The following is a 14,483-nucleotide window of genomic DNA, read 5'->3' as shown; positions in this document are numbered from 1 at the left end:
TGTAAGGAGAACGCATGTGCGCTTTGTCGATGCAATTTAAGGCTTCTTCTCAAAGTTTTTGTTTTGGAAATAACACTTTATCAAGAAATCGTAATATTTCAACACAAAAATTATATTTTTCACTGCCCAACAACAGTTCTCACTGTGATAGAACCATTATTGTATCCATGGAGTTCGCAATGTAAACCAACTTGAAACATAATACGACGTATCGTTAAAATTATTTTATGATGACGAAAGTACGTGAAGACCATACGTTAAACCAAATGCAGAGTAGCAACACAGTGAGAAGCAGAAAATGTATTGGATGCGGAGTTATGAAATACACGCAAATGAGACCAAAAATAATTGCCAGCTGGATGTTACGAAAGATACGACGTGAAGCACACGCAGGTTTAATCTTAGCTTTAAACACGTGTTCAGAGCGTCACACACACGCAGCGCCTCAGGGGTGTAAAAATCAGGTGGCTTCAAATATGCTGAGTAGTGGTCAAGAGTGCCATTAAAAGTTTGTCTTTTGTTCTATTACGTCATGTGCTACTTTAATGAAGAAAGGGACGCTCGAGTTGAATCGAAGTCGACCTATATTGATTGATCACCCTGGCTGGATCAAAAAGATGTCATTTTTACTGCGAACGTAACTTTTATAAACAATGAAACGTCAGAAAACAAAGTACAAGTCGTCTTTTTTTTTTTAATACATGTCCTTGTGTCCGGATCCGTTGTTTTCCATTATTCAGCAAGAACAACGATTTATATATTACACTTGCGGTACCGAGTCGATAGATATAAGCTGAGCTTGTTACGGTCATAAGAACCAAAAACGGCGTGGAGTGGAAAGAAGATTGCACGCGTTGCGAGGCGGAAAGCAGGCGCTCTGCACAGTGCAACGCCTGCCCACGCTCTTTTCTATTCCGGTGAGACAGAGGCAGGTGTTTTTCTTCTGTGTAATCCGCTCACATCACCCGTTATACCAAAGTTAGGCGCCCGTAAAGTCGGTTACGTCTCTGGTCACGTTGTTATAGGGCGGAAAGTGAAAGGAACGTGCCAGTGAAAGTTGGGCGACGTATCTACATCCGCGACTATCATTCATCTGGAAGCGTGCCACCTGTACACAGTGCAGTGTCAGCCTTTATAAATTTTCGCGGCAAAGACAAGACGAAAGAAACAGTAGATGAGCAGCGTTCGTGACGTGCGCGTAACGCTGTATGCGGGTGTGCATGACGTAGGAAAAGAGAAGACACATCTGGGAAAGTTTAGCTATATATAACCAGGCAACTGGTTGCCATGACTTGAAAACGTAAGTCTTGCCTGTCTCTACTTGCGGCTGAGGACTTCGTGTGCTCAAGCTACAGGCCCAGGAACGGTTTAGTTTTTGGTTTCCTTCAACGAACTACGGCGAAACTTTCGTCCTAAGTTGAATTCCTCAAGCATACCCTGGCGGCGTTGTAGTCATCGTCTCTAGATGCGTTGTACGCCATTGGTCGTTGCGTGCTTCTTATTGGGCGGATTGGATCCACATGATAAACTCGGTGCGTCTGCGGCAGGCCGCTGCTCACCTGAGCAACGGTCTTCAGAAATCGGTGACCGCGCCACCTGCCCGTACACGACAACCGTCGACGTGGACCCCAACCGGATCCCTGCAGAGTTGCCCGTGGTGAAGTGTAACTGCGCCGGAAGCATCTGCAGTGGAAGCGGTGACTATCGCTGTATGGAGGTGCGGAACAAGTTTAAGGTGGCGTACCGCGCCGGAAGTGGAAGCACCCCTTCGGAGTTGACCCACAGGACCGTGGAACTCACCACGTCATGCGTGTGTGTCGTCAGCAAGTCCAGTGCTGCAGATACGGGAGGCGTCCGGACACAAGAACATGGAAAGCGCATATATTCGGCGTTCTCGGAAGTGATTGAGCTGGATTCAATGTGACCTACAGGTTAGTGGAACTGTACATGTGATGGGTGTGCGTCGTCCGGAAGTTCAGCATAGCACTGACTCGAGCCGTCCAGATACAAGACCGGAGAATGTCTGAAAAGCCCGTGTTGCCGAAGCGAATAAACTTTATTCAACAGAAGCACCTTCAGCGTAATATTTGCTCCCCACTCTTGTACACATAGCGCGACGTTGACGTGTTTTGACCGATAACAGTGTTCGTCTTGTTGGTGTCAGGCGGCGCGCCACGCCTGAAAGGAGTTTCGAAGGCATTGGGTTTCTTAGACCACGCGTTCTTCCCGAAGAGGGCAAAGATTGCATGAAGCTGAGGCGGGGTGCAGGCGCACCCGCAATGCCCACTACCCCTCACTCACACACCAAGTGTGCACACCACATGAAGGCGGTGAAGGGAGCGCGAGGCACGGGCAGATGGTGGTCACGTGACAGCGGCAAGGAGCCGGGCGAGGGTCGTCCTGGAAAGTGTATACGATAGCTATGATGTAAAGGCCATTCTTCCAGAAATACTTTATTACTTGCCTCGGCTTCTGAGAAGCGCTGAGTGCGATAGAGCTCCCACGCTGAAAGAAAACATAAGTCAGGCATAGTGGTTGTAGTAACGAAGTGATAGTTGATGTTGCAGAATCGTCCTCCCGGTTTTCGGCACCAGAAAATTAGTGTAGTAACGGAGTGATCCGTTCGGCGTTTTAATCACTCGCCACCACACATATTCTTTTTCTACAACACAACAACCACCATTTATTACATGGATGAGAAAAGGCGGCACACTACATCACCGACAACGGCAAGTCCACAACTCCACACAGCACACACTCCCAACACACACACTGCCCGCCCGACAACCCCATCTCCGTCCCCACCGCGACCGTCCCGACCCTCTCCCAGAAAGGGCATATAATCCCCTCCGAGGTCGTCGTGCGGGGAGGTTCGGCGCGTTCGGCGCCCACTGGTCTCAAGGTAAGGGGGTAATGCCCTGTGCCGCTACCACCGTCTGTTCTAACAGTGGTTTCCTCTGTTATTCGCTCTTTATAATTTGCGAAGGCAGCCATAAGGTTGTCTCGAAATAGCAAGAATAAGAAATTCCCGCTGCACAGGCAATAAACACTTTTACAGACGATATCAGCCATATGTCTATGAGAAACCCCAATGCTTCAGGTATGAAAAATGAAAAAAAAAATTTAATGTGTGCGTTTATTGCAAAGGTTATCTGGAAAGCTTATGGGAATTGTCAATCGGAGTTTTCTTCTTTAAAACAGTGCTCCACAGTGCGGAATTTAAAATGTTACATACCACTCCGCACCCGGTGCTTACATTACTCTTTCATCGAGAAGAAAGGAAGGGGCGCGACATCGCCGAGGCCCTTCGCCCGGCGATAACGGGGCTGTCGCGGAACTGTTCCCGCGGCGGTGAGGCCGAGTGGCAGAAGCCAAGCTGATAGCGACAGTAGGAGTCCGGCCGGGATCAAGGGGCAACAACGAGATGTGCGGCGCGACTGAGCGGGCTCGCCGGCGGCTGGAAGCATTCTCACTCAGCATGTCCAGGTCACTCGAGGAGTAAGCACTTTTTGTCCACTACGCCTCTGCTATTGTAGACCTTTGCATGGTTAGTGCGTTAGCTTCGAGATTCACAGCTGAGGGCTCATAACGGGCGCGACATTTCGCGAGAGTGTATTGTGGTGGCTTGGTTAACGATGTGGATTGCTAGAAGCGGAAGTTTCTAGATTACCGGTCCATCATAAGACATCCTGAAATCTAACAGATCTCGACGTTCCTTACCCTGCACGCAAGGGTAGTTTCTGCGCGGAGTAACAAAGGTTCCGCGGCAGAGCTAATAGCATGCTAGCCTTCGTCGGCCGCGGTTTAAGTTCAGCAACACTTTTCGATAGTAGTTCGTCACAGGCGTGAATGAATACTGCTTTTTACTCATTTTTTCCTCACGCGAGCGCACTTCTTCCCTTTCTACGCGTGCAACAAGACCCATGCATTTGCTTACTGATTCTGATAGGTCATCACTCGAAACGTGGCGGCCCCATTGTGAAGACGAAGAGGAAAGCCTCCCTTCCCAAGAGAGGGCTACTTCGCAAGAAATGTGAGCACTACATGTCCCAACAACGCTTGCGTTCGGTAGCCACGAATCTCCCCAAGTAAATTAATAAAATTTCAGTGAGTTAGATGTTGGGCTAGTTGGTTTCCTGACAAAGTATTAATCTCTTTAGCGCAAACACGATTCACGACACAGCGAGAAAGACAAACACGGGCGCTAATTGCAACTGATTTATTGAAAGTAGAACCACGGTATATACCGGGTGCCCCAGCTAAATGTAATCATACTTTTAAAAAAGGCGAAGTGTCCTAGTCCAGTGAAATCAACTGAGGGTTGTTTGTAGTCGCGTGGCCTAGTCTTGAGTATTTTTTCACTCTTCAAAGTTCATTAATTAGCTAAGTTTAATTAGCTAACTTTTTAATTATTGACTTCAGGAAGAAAGTGTCAATGGAAAAGTTTTAGATCGCCTCAAAAAACCGCTAGTAGTGCTGTTTCTGTCAAGTTACGATTTACGTAGCTTCATTTATAGGCCTTAAAAGAAAGTTATCACGTGACCAGCTGCTCGCTCACTTCTCTGCCCCAATGTGCACCTAAAGTCTCATCAAGGAGAGGACTTCAGAAAAAACGGATTTTATTCTTTAAGGCGCGTCTTGGGACGTGGAAGTGGCACAGTTTTCATGTGGAAGCTGTTTCTTATTGTGCGGGTTATGGTTAAAGGCCGGCAAAAAAACTATTTTACGTAAATATTACGTTGCTGCAAATGTCTCAGTAAGCTGTTTCTCAAAGCGATCTACAACTTTTCCATGGACACTTTGTTCCTCAAGTCAATAATTAAAAAGTTAGTTAATTAAGCTTAACTAACTAGTCAACCTTGAAGAACGAAAAAATACTGCAGACTAGGTCACGCGACTCTAAACAGCCTTCATTTGGTTTCAGACGGCTAGGACATCCCGTGTTTTTTAAAACCTTTGTTACATTTAGCTGGGACACCTGGTATATATCCACAGGCCTGCGCAGGCGCTGCCAAACAAGTACTCAGGAAACTAGCCAGCCGAAGTTATCATACGAGACGCGATAGAGAATTCACCTCAGCACTGTTGCCTGCCCCAGCGTTGTTGCCTGCCTGTTGGCTTTGTCGCCTTGCCAAGGTGCGTGTAACACTTGGTTAAAAATTGTCTGTGTGTAAGTCTGTGCAGTTTAACTGATAAGACTTCATCGTCATATTTTGCCTTCCTTGTCGCAGCGGCTTTAGGAGCTGCGTAACACACACTTCGGTCGTTCTAGACATGTGTTTTCCCTTCTGTACATGAAAAGGCTACGTTGGCCGTTAACAAGAATTTCACTCGTGTGAAAAAAAGATCAAACTAGAATTAAGGCTAATGCAGTCGAGCTTTGCAAGCGTTTAGATATTCAGAGGCTCGCAAGAGATATAACTGTAAATGAAAGCGATGCGTTGCATGTCTCTTTTATCGTTAAGACACATAAACCAGATACTCCATTTCGTACCATTGTGGACGAAGGTGGCACATGACAGCACTGTGAGAGAAAATTGCTTTTAGAAGTTTTAAATGCGATCGATATAAGTGACGCCTTCCCGGTAAAGCATTTAACTGACATTGTTCGTTTCTTTCAATATAACAGTGATCTAGATTATGCCTTCTCTATCGATGTGGAAGAGCCCTTTTATGCTGTGCCTCATCCTGAACTGTTCGCTGCTGTCAAAGATTGCATAGATGAAAATGCGGCTGTTCCTTTCCAAAATGCAGCAGGCATGACCATAGAGAACTTTTTAGTCCTTGAAGAGTTTTAACTTTGTAGCACTTTTATAAAATTTGACGACCAATTTCATCTGCTAAAGAAAGGTATGTGTATAGGTTTACGCATTTTTTTAGAAAGTTAGGTTTTATTGTACCCCCCAAAATATACAAAAGATCATAAATGTACAGACGAGGGTCCTAAAGTCAAAGACTGCACCGGGACCTTCGATTGCACCGGTTTGCACCGGTTTTGTGTTTTGTGCAGCATTTTTATCTTACATCGATCGCTCATTGCATGATGGTTTTAATCATAGCAACAGTGACAAATTCCTGAAAGTTTTTTGTTATATGGACGACTTTGTATTATTTTGAACAAGAAATGCTCCATTTCAGATGGGAAAACACTGAACTATGTCTTCGATAATTTTCAACGTCATGGCAAAGGACTGACGTTTTACTTATCAGCTTCCTTATCTTTTACTTATCAGCTATCAGGAAGGGAATTCTCCAGTTCTTAGACCGACGTTTAACCCTCAAGGAAAGGCATGTTTGCTGGGTGTATTCCCCTCGTGCAAGAAAAGAGCTCTTGCCATACAGTTCTGCCCATTCTAAAGTAGTAAAGAGAGGCAATACAACTCTTTGCCTTCAATCCGCGCTCCACAGGTAGTGTGAACATGAGAAGACAGCAAGTTTCGATCATCAATTGGGTAGGCTCTTTTCAGCTGGCTACCCTGGGTCGGGCATGGCGTCAGTGGAGGGAACGCTGCTGAAGGAAATGAAGCCTGGAACGCGCACGACTGCTTCGAAGCCTTGGGAGGGTCAACAGAGACTGGAAGTGATTCCGTATCTGCACAAAGTCATCCACAACCTAAGAAAGGTGGTTCATCGGTTTGGCCTTCCGAAGGTTTTTTTTTCAGCCCCTAAGGAACTCGCGCAACTGTGCGGTCGGATCGCGAAAACAAAAAGAAAAGAAAAGAAAAAGGTGCTGTCAAAATAACCACGATAACCGGTTTGGTAAGTGCGCCTTGAACGTTGTATATAAGATCCCCCTGTCTTGTGGCAAAGTGTACATTGGCCAGACGGGGTGTTGCCTTAACAACCGACTCAGGGGGCATGCAAAAGACCTGCCTAATAGGGAGTGCACGCATCTTCTTGACCACTCCATTGCTTGCAATGCTTGTGAACCGCATTTCCATTGCTGCGTGTCAATCCTAGGCAGAAGTCGTCAAAAACCGCTCGTGAAACCTTGGAGGCTTTTTTTATCAGGAAAGCGGGATCGGATCGTTTTAGTGACACATCCACTGCCCTGTACAGTGCTGAGGTGAATTCTCTATCAATTCTAGTTTGTTAAATTTTTTATGGCTAGTTTCCAGGTTACTTGTTAGGCTGCGCCATCGCAGGCCTGTGGATATATATATCGTGGTTCTACCTTAAATAAATCACTTGCGAGAAGCGTCCGTGTTTTTCTGTTTCTCTGTGTCGTGTTTGCGCTAAAAAGATGAATACTCTGTAAATTAATTTATACGATGCTTCGGAGGAAACTTGCGGGCCACGTGGATACGACGGTAACTACACAGTCTCTTATGTAATGGCTCGCTGTTAGTGGCACCAGGGGGTCGAGATTAATGCAAAGCACTCCAGACGGGTACTGTTTTTAACTGCGAAAGCAGATCCAGTGCCGCAATTCAAAAAAGCCGGAGTCTGTTCCAAACCTCGGTAATGGAAGCCTCTACACTCCTGAAGCAACACTCAATTACCGACTTCACCAAGCACCCACTGTCAAACTCATTCCGCAATCATTCCACCACCCACTCACCAAACTCCACCCTCCAGACGCACCACTGATCGTCAATCCACCTGCCTCCACCCCTCACAAGTCCTCCAATCAATAGAAAGCCGCGCAGAAGCCGAACGAAAAAGTGACGGCGAAATGTAATTCAGCGACGCAATGCGAATGCCAGCTGCCTTGCAGAGGCGCCAGCCACCTTCCCATCCCTTAGGTAGGGGAGCTGCCCACACGACTGCAACCCTCCTCTCTAACCCATTTCAACCCTCCTGAAGCGCCACCCTCCGAACCATCTCCCCCCACCTGCACCCTCCAGGAAACTTCTTTCGCCAGTCTGAAACTTCGGCTTATAGAAGTATCTACTAGTGTAAAGCGTGAAAGTTAATCACCAAGGGCAAATCCAATTCCTTTAGCACAACTGCCGCATAAAATGTCTTAATGTCTCATAAAGTTTCTTTCCTTACTATTATCGTCATTATTATTATCACTTATTGGCAATTCAGATGTCCGTGACTTTCTTCTCTCTCCTCTCCTATGATCCATAGCATGTGGTGACTCGGGCTCGAGGTCCTCAGAGCGGCTTCACAAGCTCGTGTCCTGTCCATGGCATTAAGCCGGAAGCGGAGAGGTGTAGGTTGTTGCAAGGTACTGCTGAGACTAACGGTGCGATCACTGTACCAGCAATTGCTCCACCATAGGAACACACAGATATGAATTAATTGCGAGACTTTTAGGCAGACACCTGTGACCTAGAAGAGCCTCGCCACCACGCACACGAACACCCTTAGCAGTCATCAACTGCTACTGCCACCACTTGGAGTCTATGTGAGTTTCCTAGAAGTGCTTTCGAAGACGCGAAGCCCATCTTCCAAGTGACCAGTATAAACGCGGTTAAGCAATGTCTTCAAGTGAATCGTGCCGAGATAAGAGCTTCCTGTACCCGCAGGCCTGTTGACTCACCATTCGACAAACAAAAATCAAATGGGAGGGATAGCGGCCCTCACTTTTTGGCAGGTATTTTAAAAATCCCCAGGTTCGACTTTTGTGGGTAAACGATGCAAAAATGTTACAATACAACAATGTAATCCAGCGCCGACATTTGTGTGGGTGCTATTACTGCGGTGCTAGTGAAAAAGCTTTACTTCGGACGCCATGGACTTTAAAAAAAAAGTTCACCAACGGTACCTTTGTAATAAATTATTTGAGAGATAAGGATGAGGCAAGAAAAGGGATAGGGATTTCCTCTAGATATTGGCTTGGTTGGTTTATTGGGGTTTAACGTCCCAAAGCGACTCAGCCTATGAGGGACGCCGAAGTGAAGGACTCCGGAAATTTCGAGCACCTGGGGTTCTTTAATGTGCAGTAACATCGTGACATCGCCTTACATAATACATATTACATATGGACATCGCCGGAAATATTTCTACACTTAAAAAGGAGCAGACACAAAATCTGGAATGCAAACAAGCGATATGATTTGTTTCATTGGCCGCAAGGAGGTGTTACCTAGTAGGTTTCAGTCTCAGGCGTTGAGTGTAACATGATTTAATGTGTTTCAATGTTGTCCGACGAGGCAGTCAGCACTTCCACTCGCATCGAATGACGTCAAGATGCGCCTGCCCTGGTTGTTTTGACGTAACTGAATAGCGTGGTTGTTCACAATCACCAGCGCTTGTCGGCGACGCCGTCGTCACCAGGAAAGTGGTAATCTAGATTTGTCGGTCGACCGTGACGTAAAGGTGGACTTCATCGGTGGCGCCGACCGCGACAAAAACTGCCGGTACAAAATAGTTTGAGACTAGTTATTAATGAAGCACATGGTTGTTCGAGCTTTCTTTCATGATCACTAGGCCCGTAGGGCCTCTTTAAAAAAAAAAACGGAGATCCAAAAACAGCGTTTGTACCGATTAAATTTGCGAGCCAAGGTGGGTCCAACCACACGCTGATGCAAACTGATGCCATTAAAAGCCACCTACTCATTGAGAAGACAGAATTAAATGAAGTGCAGAGGTAGTACATTCGAAAGATTTAGGGAAATTATATCACTGATGTCTGTGGACTTATCTTTTCTCCGCCCAGAAAATTAAAAGAAGATATAAAAGAAGCCTTAAAAGCGAATGGCGTCTACAGCAACGACAGGCTCATCGACACGATGGCAGTGCTCGAAACTCTGGGCGTGAGAGCGACGCAGCACTTTCAACTTCTTGAGACTGAGGACCTTGTCTCGAGGCGAATGCCGCCTGAAACAGCGCACACTTTATTGAAAGAATTCGGTAAGTGAAGCAAGACAGACTGTCTGTTGGAATGCTCCTACAGAGAAATGCTACAGGAAGCATGAAACTTGATAACACTGTTGCATGTTGAGAAAAATGTGCGCGCTCTATAGGTGGTGCCTAGTTGGTAGTTTGTTGTTGTTCATGATGACTAGTTTGTATGATACGAAGGCAGTCGTGAGGGCCTAAACCGACGAGAGCAGTCTACTCATGCTCGTAATAGGTGGTAACGCAACCTTATCCCTGCAATCAAAAGCCCAAATATCGCAGTATTGGTGAGAAATCTTCTTTTCATCGCATTCTTTGCAGATAAGCTTAGATAGATGTATCTTAATTCTGAACGTATCAAGTACACAGCGCCCCACAAATGTCAAGCACTAGGAAACCAGGAGCCCTGATAGAAAGTCTGGATTGTTATGAAATTGAACAGCAGTATATTAAACGGGAAACTAACAATGCACAAGTGGTTTTCATCAATGGCGCATGTCTGCTCAGAGTTCGGGTAGTGGGCAATCACATTGTCACGGTCTGCACGGCAATGGCCAATCACCGATGTTGTTCTTGCGAAGACCTTTTGCAAAGTATGGGCCAGCTTAGGTGGTCAGAAAACCTAGCTTCCGCAATGCTGGAGGACACGCTCAGTGGACGATTAACTTAAGCTATATTGAAATAATCCGTGCCTGTAAAGAATGATATCATTGCACGCATTACTCAGCTTTGCTCTCTTGTCCCCTACTCACAGCGGCACGTCTTCATCTACTTTAGCTGTACACGTAGATGCGCCGATGTTTTACGAAAATTATTTGAGACAGATAGGGGAATATCTAATCTTTTAGAGGGAACTCTTGTTGGAATTTAACGATAACTTTCTTTCTTTCTTTACTGTTTCCTCAGACACAGTCCAAGAGGGGACCGAGGCTAAAGGCGACGGAGCGCCTGACAAGGGCCCCGGCCCCCTTGCACAATGTACATGTAACAAAACTAGCATTACAAAGTTCGGTCAAGTAGTCGTCCTAGGATCAGTCAATGGGAAAACAAAAGGTGGCTATTTCCTGTCAGAATCACATGGCATTAGAGACAATTTCATTTTCTATACATCAGAGACTTACACGAGTGCTTAGCTCAGAGGTCATTTCTCTTCGCGATATCAAGCCGGCTCACCGTTTTGTGTGATGCTTGACCTTGTTGGTGACCTTGGGCAAACGATAAATAAATAAATAAATAAATAAATAAATAAATAAATAAATAAATAAATAAATAAATAAATAAATAAATAAATAAATAAATAAATAAATAAATAAAATAGTGCCGTGACGTGGATTGAAACCCGCGAACAGATTTCCTTCGCTGGCCACTAATCAAGAGCAGTACAGCTATCACCGCAGCCGATACCGCCTCCTGTGTAACTGCAACACCCTCTCGCGCTGTGCATTGCACATCGTCGTCTTCATCAACTAATAATACTATAAGACTAGTATTCGGGTTTTGAGCTATATGGCGATAGCGACAGAGAGATATGCGCTGCATGCGCTGGCGTGGAGAACGTGGGGACAGAAACACGGCTTTAGAGCAGTACGCTTTGGCGTTGACAACTTTGCTGCATAAACGCGGCAGCGGAGCATAGGCCGCCGGCGTACATTAGGTGAATTTGGTATTTAGCATGAAAAAGTTGAAGACGGGCGTATGTTGGCTCTCTGGGGCTCTCAATCCCGCTTTCAAATACGTGGCGGTGGTGTCCACGTGCAAAATACTTTGCTCTCGCACAGTATGTCGTGCTTCATAATACAAAACCGCCAGCCAATTTCGCCGACACCATCCTGGCGTCGCTTCATTTGACTGGCTGATTTTTAAAAATAAAATGAAGTAGACTGGCGACATAGGATAACATTACGTATAAAACTCATAAATGTAGATTTCTTATCCTGTTGTCTCTACTCTTTGCGCAGTAGAATTTCATCAGCGTTTTTGATAAGCCTGAAACAAGGATGTGTTTTTGCGTAATTCTCAAACCTTGCGGCATTTATCCTGATGAAAGTTATTTGGGGTGAATATAGTCGCTTGATTTTTAAACGGTGAGGACGGTTCCTTGTGTTCCTCCACACATGTGGGCTGAAATTTTATTGAATGTGTCTGTGTAGAAGTTTTTTCACAGCGCGATGATTTTCTTGTCTGTGGAGCGCCCAGTACTTACTTCATCCAACAATAAATTTTGGCCTCTTCTTAACTTTTAAGTATCTAAAAGGCTCTGTGCTGTAAAGACTGATCCCCGAAAGATAGTTGGAAGTGCTGAATGTATTCAGACGTGTTTAAATCACAATGAACAAGTTTAAATGACATCAGTTCTTCACATCGTGAGCAAGCCGCATATGTGCATGTACGTACTTACAGGACTTTTCTCTAGAGCATCTTTCTACGCTTTGTTTAAGATTCCTCCTCCTATCGAAGTTACAAATAGCCTCACAGTGTACTTCTAGTGCATGAGTTTATTGCAAGTGACCGCGAGGGTTACGACGACTACCTGTAGTCAATTGATCGACAAGTAAACGTAAACGTGGACCCACCACGATGGCTCAGCGTGTTGCGGAGTCCAAGTTCGAGGGATCGAATCCCGACCGGAATGCTCTGCCGTAGTTTTATAGAGCCGAAATGTAAAAGTCGCCCGTGTGGAATTATAACTCCAGGACAGTAATAACTCCAGGAGGTCGAAATTATTCCTGATCGCACAAGTACTTTGCCTTTTATAGCTCACGTGCAGCTTCATTAACCTGCATTGATTTGCCCGTCCAGCAAACCTAAGCTGGCGAAATAGACCAGCAGTCGATATTTCTGTTTTTTCGAGTCAGATTATCTTTGAACGAAAAAGAAGCGTTTCCAAAAATGTCTTGCACTAAGCCAAGTACCAAGTTCGTACTAAGCACAGACAGAGAAAAAAGAATGGCAAGAAGGTTATTCCGATAGGTGTTCTCATTGACTACCTTGGAGTGACTAAATATTCAGATTTTGTAAAAGGGAAAGAGAGGGACGGAGAAAAAACACGGACGTCTCTAAAGATGTCCGCCTTGCAAAATCATTATCTGTTTCGCACTGTCATAAACACAAAAAGAGGATTATTCTCATTAACGGCATATCGTTAGGTGTAAATATGGTTACACATCAGTGTAGTTTTTATATTTGTAAGCAGTTTGTGTTGAAAAATGTGATAAGCCTTGTTTCTTACAGGGCCAGCTAGCGAGGAGGATGAAACGGAGCCTGAAAATAGTGGGTAAGCTTTTTCCGTCTTGTTTCTGTGAATACCCATATCCCTAATATTTTGGTTGGCACCTGTATTAGTTGAAAGAGCCGCATCTGCGTCCCGTAAACGTGGCTTGTGGCCCAGTCAACACGGCTGCGGCTTAGTCAATGGCAAAGTCCACGAATGGTGACTGATCGCACTGCCTGCTTTTACTCTATAGTCCCTGGACAAAGTTGTGAATGCCTAGTATTGTGGAGCTGGTTTTGTTCAGTGGCAATTTGCCGCGACATCTAACCCGACTGGCTGATATCGTGAAGGTGATCCAAAGATTGTGCTTAAACGAAGAATTTGCAGGGCAAGTTGATTTCTGAAGCCGCAGAAGACCACACTTCCCGAGACCGAGTTTCAGATGAGACAGGCAACCGCAGAGCGAGCGATTTAAGAAAGTATAGCGTAACTATAAGAGACAGCAAACAAAAGCACGAAGTAGACAAAAAAAGAGTTCGCAACAGCCTAGCTAAACCAACTGGTGGACATCAGATTCACTCCGTGGAAAATAAGAACGAGGAAGCGTCGCCGCTAATAGCATATAACGAGGATTAATCAAGAGGCAGCAAGCTTAGCAAGTGCAAAGCAAGAACGGTTGGCGTGGGACAGGGCAAGATGGAAATGATAAGGAGTAAAAGCGAGACCGTTCTACAGCCGGGAACCTAATGGAATAGCGATAATGAGTGTAATGACGGTAATGAGTGTGATGGTGACCTCTTCTTTCATTGCAGGGTCCAGGGAAACTACATGGGATATCTTAAATGGCCCTTTCGTCTAGGGGTGCAAGGCCTGAGCAGTGTCACCGGCTGTTTGCGGTCGACAATTTCAAAAGCTTATTATTATCTTGGTTCTAGCGTAGCTACATGCGGTGGTGAGTGAATGCTATGTGCATCCGACAGCGTCGTGCTCCTGGCGTGCCAGCCATTGGTGTGAGCAGTCAGGAGCATGACGCTGTCGGAGGCACACCAACACGCTCACCCTCTTAATTACTGAGTTCCCCGTAATTACCCGTTGGGCCAAATTCCCAACATCGTGGGTTCTGAGCCCACAGGCGGCGTGTGGTTGTTTTTTGTACTGTTTTTATTAATCTCCCATTGATGAAAACTACAAATTCAAAAAAAAAAAAAGAAATGACGTCCCCTATGCTCCTTGGTTTTGGTGACTGTTGGTTTCAGCCATGTATGCCACAACGAGCACATATTTTTTCCCTTCAGTTCTATCCTTCATGCTCAATAAAGATATTTCTTTACTGTTCTCTTGCTGTGTTCCCACTTCGACCAGCCCAGCCGTGATGCGGTGGTAGGGTGCAATTTCTTTTCCCTTCGTAGGGTAAGGGTGAAAATCGTCGACCTTTTCATTGTTGGAAAATTAATGGTAAGAATACTTTTGGATCAGTTAT

The 14,483-nt window shown here is 45.4% G+C and overlaps 1 protein-coding gene and 1 long non-coding RNA gene across 3 annotated transcripts in view; one reads left to right on the top strand and one right to left on the bottom strand.

The window, feature by feature from the left end:
• Positions 1-2,037: 2,037 nt before the first annotated feature.
• Positions 2,038-14,483, bottom strand: part of LOC149336015 (uncharacterized) — an 18,284-nt gene continuing 5,838 nt past the window's right edge. The window contains exons 2-3 of the long non-coding RNA XR_016284133.1: positions 2,465-2,505; positions 2,038-2,400 (exon numbers count right to left, since the gene is read on the bottom strand). This is a non-coding gene — a long non-coding RNA (uncharacterized LOC149336015). The remainder of the gene's footprint in view (positions 2,401-2,464; positions 2,506-14,483) is intronic.
• LOC149336016 (uncharacterized) lies at positions 3,204-14,338 on the top strand. 2 transcript variants are annotated; one of them, XM_089552522.1, is made up of 5 exons: positions 3,204-3,498; positions 3,950-4,033; positions 9,611-9,804; positions 13,024-13,062; positions 13,816-13,984. In XM_089552522.1, exons 1-5 carry the CDS (start codon positions 3,425-3,427, stop codon positions 13,860-13,862), a joined length of 438 nt encoding a protein of 145 aa, XP_089408648.1. In that variant the 5' UTR covers positions 3,204-3,424; the 3' UTR covers positions 13,863-13,984. The 2 variants fall into 2 exon arrangements, with proteins under 2 accessions (XP_089408648.1, XP_089408647.1); XM_089552521.1 differs by having other exon boundaries at positions 3,206-3,498; positions 13,024-13,066; positions 13,816-14,338.

Source organism: Amblyomma mixtum, chromosome 7 (assembly GCF_055824585.1).
Source record: "Amblyomma mixtum isolate Tamu chromosome 7, ASM5582458v1, whole genome shotgun sequence".
NCBI lineage: Eukaryota > Metazoa > Arthropoda > Arachnida > Ixodida > Ixodidae > Amblyomma > Amblyomma mixtum.
Note: the sequence above shows the minus strand (reverse complement) of the source record. Positions and strands in the feature narration are given on the sequence as shown.

Excerpts from the sequence above, each read along its gene's own strand:
- LOC149336016 (XM_089552521.1), top strand. The coding sequence starts at position 3,425 with ATGTGCGGCGCGACTGAGCGGGCTCGCCGGCGGCTGGAAGCATTCTCA. Across the intron at positions 9,805-13,023 it reads CACTTTATTGAAAGAATTCG|GGCCAGCTAGCGAGGAGGAT; the intron begins GTAAGTGAAGCA and ends TGTTTCTTACAG. Across the intron at positions 13,067-13,815 it reads ACGGAGCCTGAAAATAGTGG|GGTCCAGGGAAACTACATGG; the intron begins GTAAGCTTTTTC and ends CTTTCATTGCAG.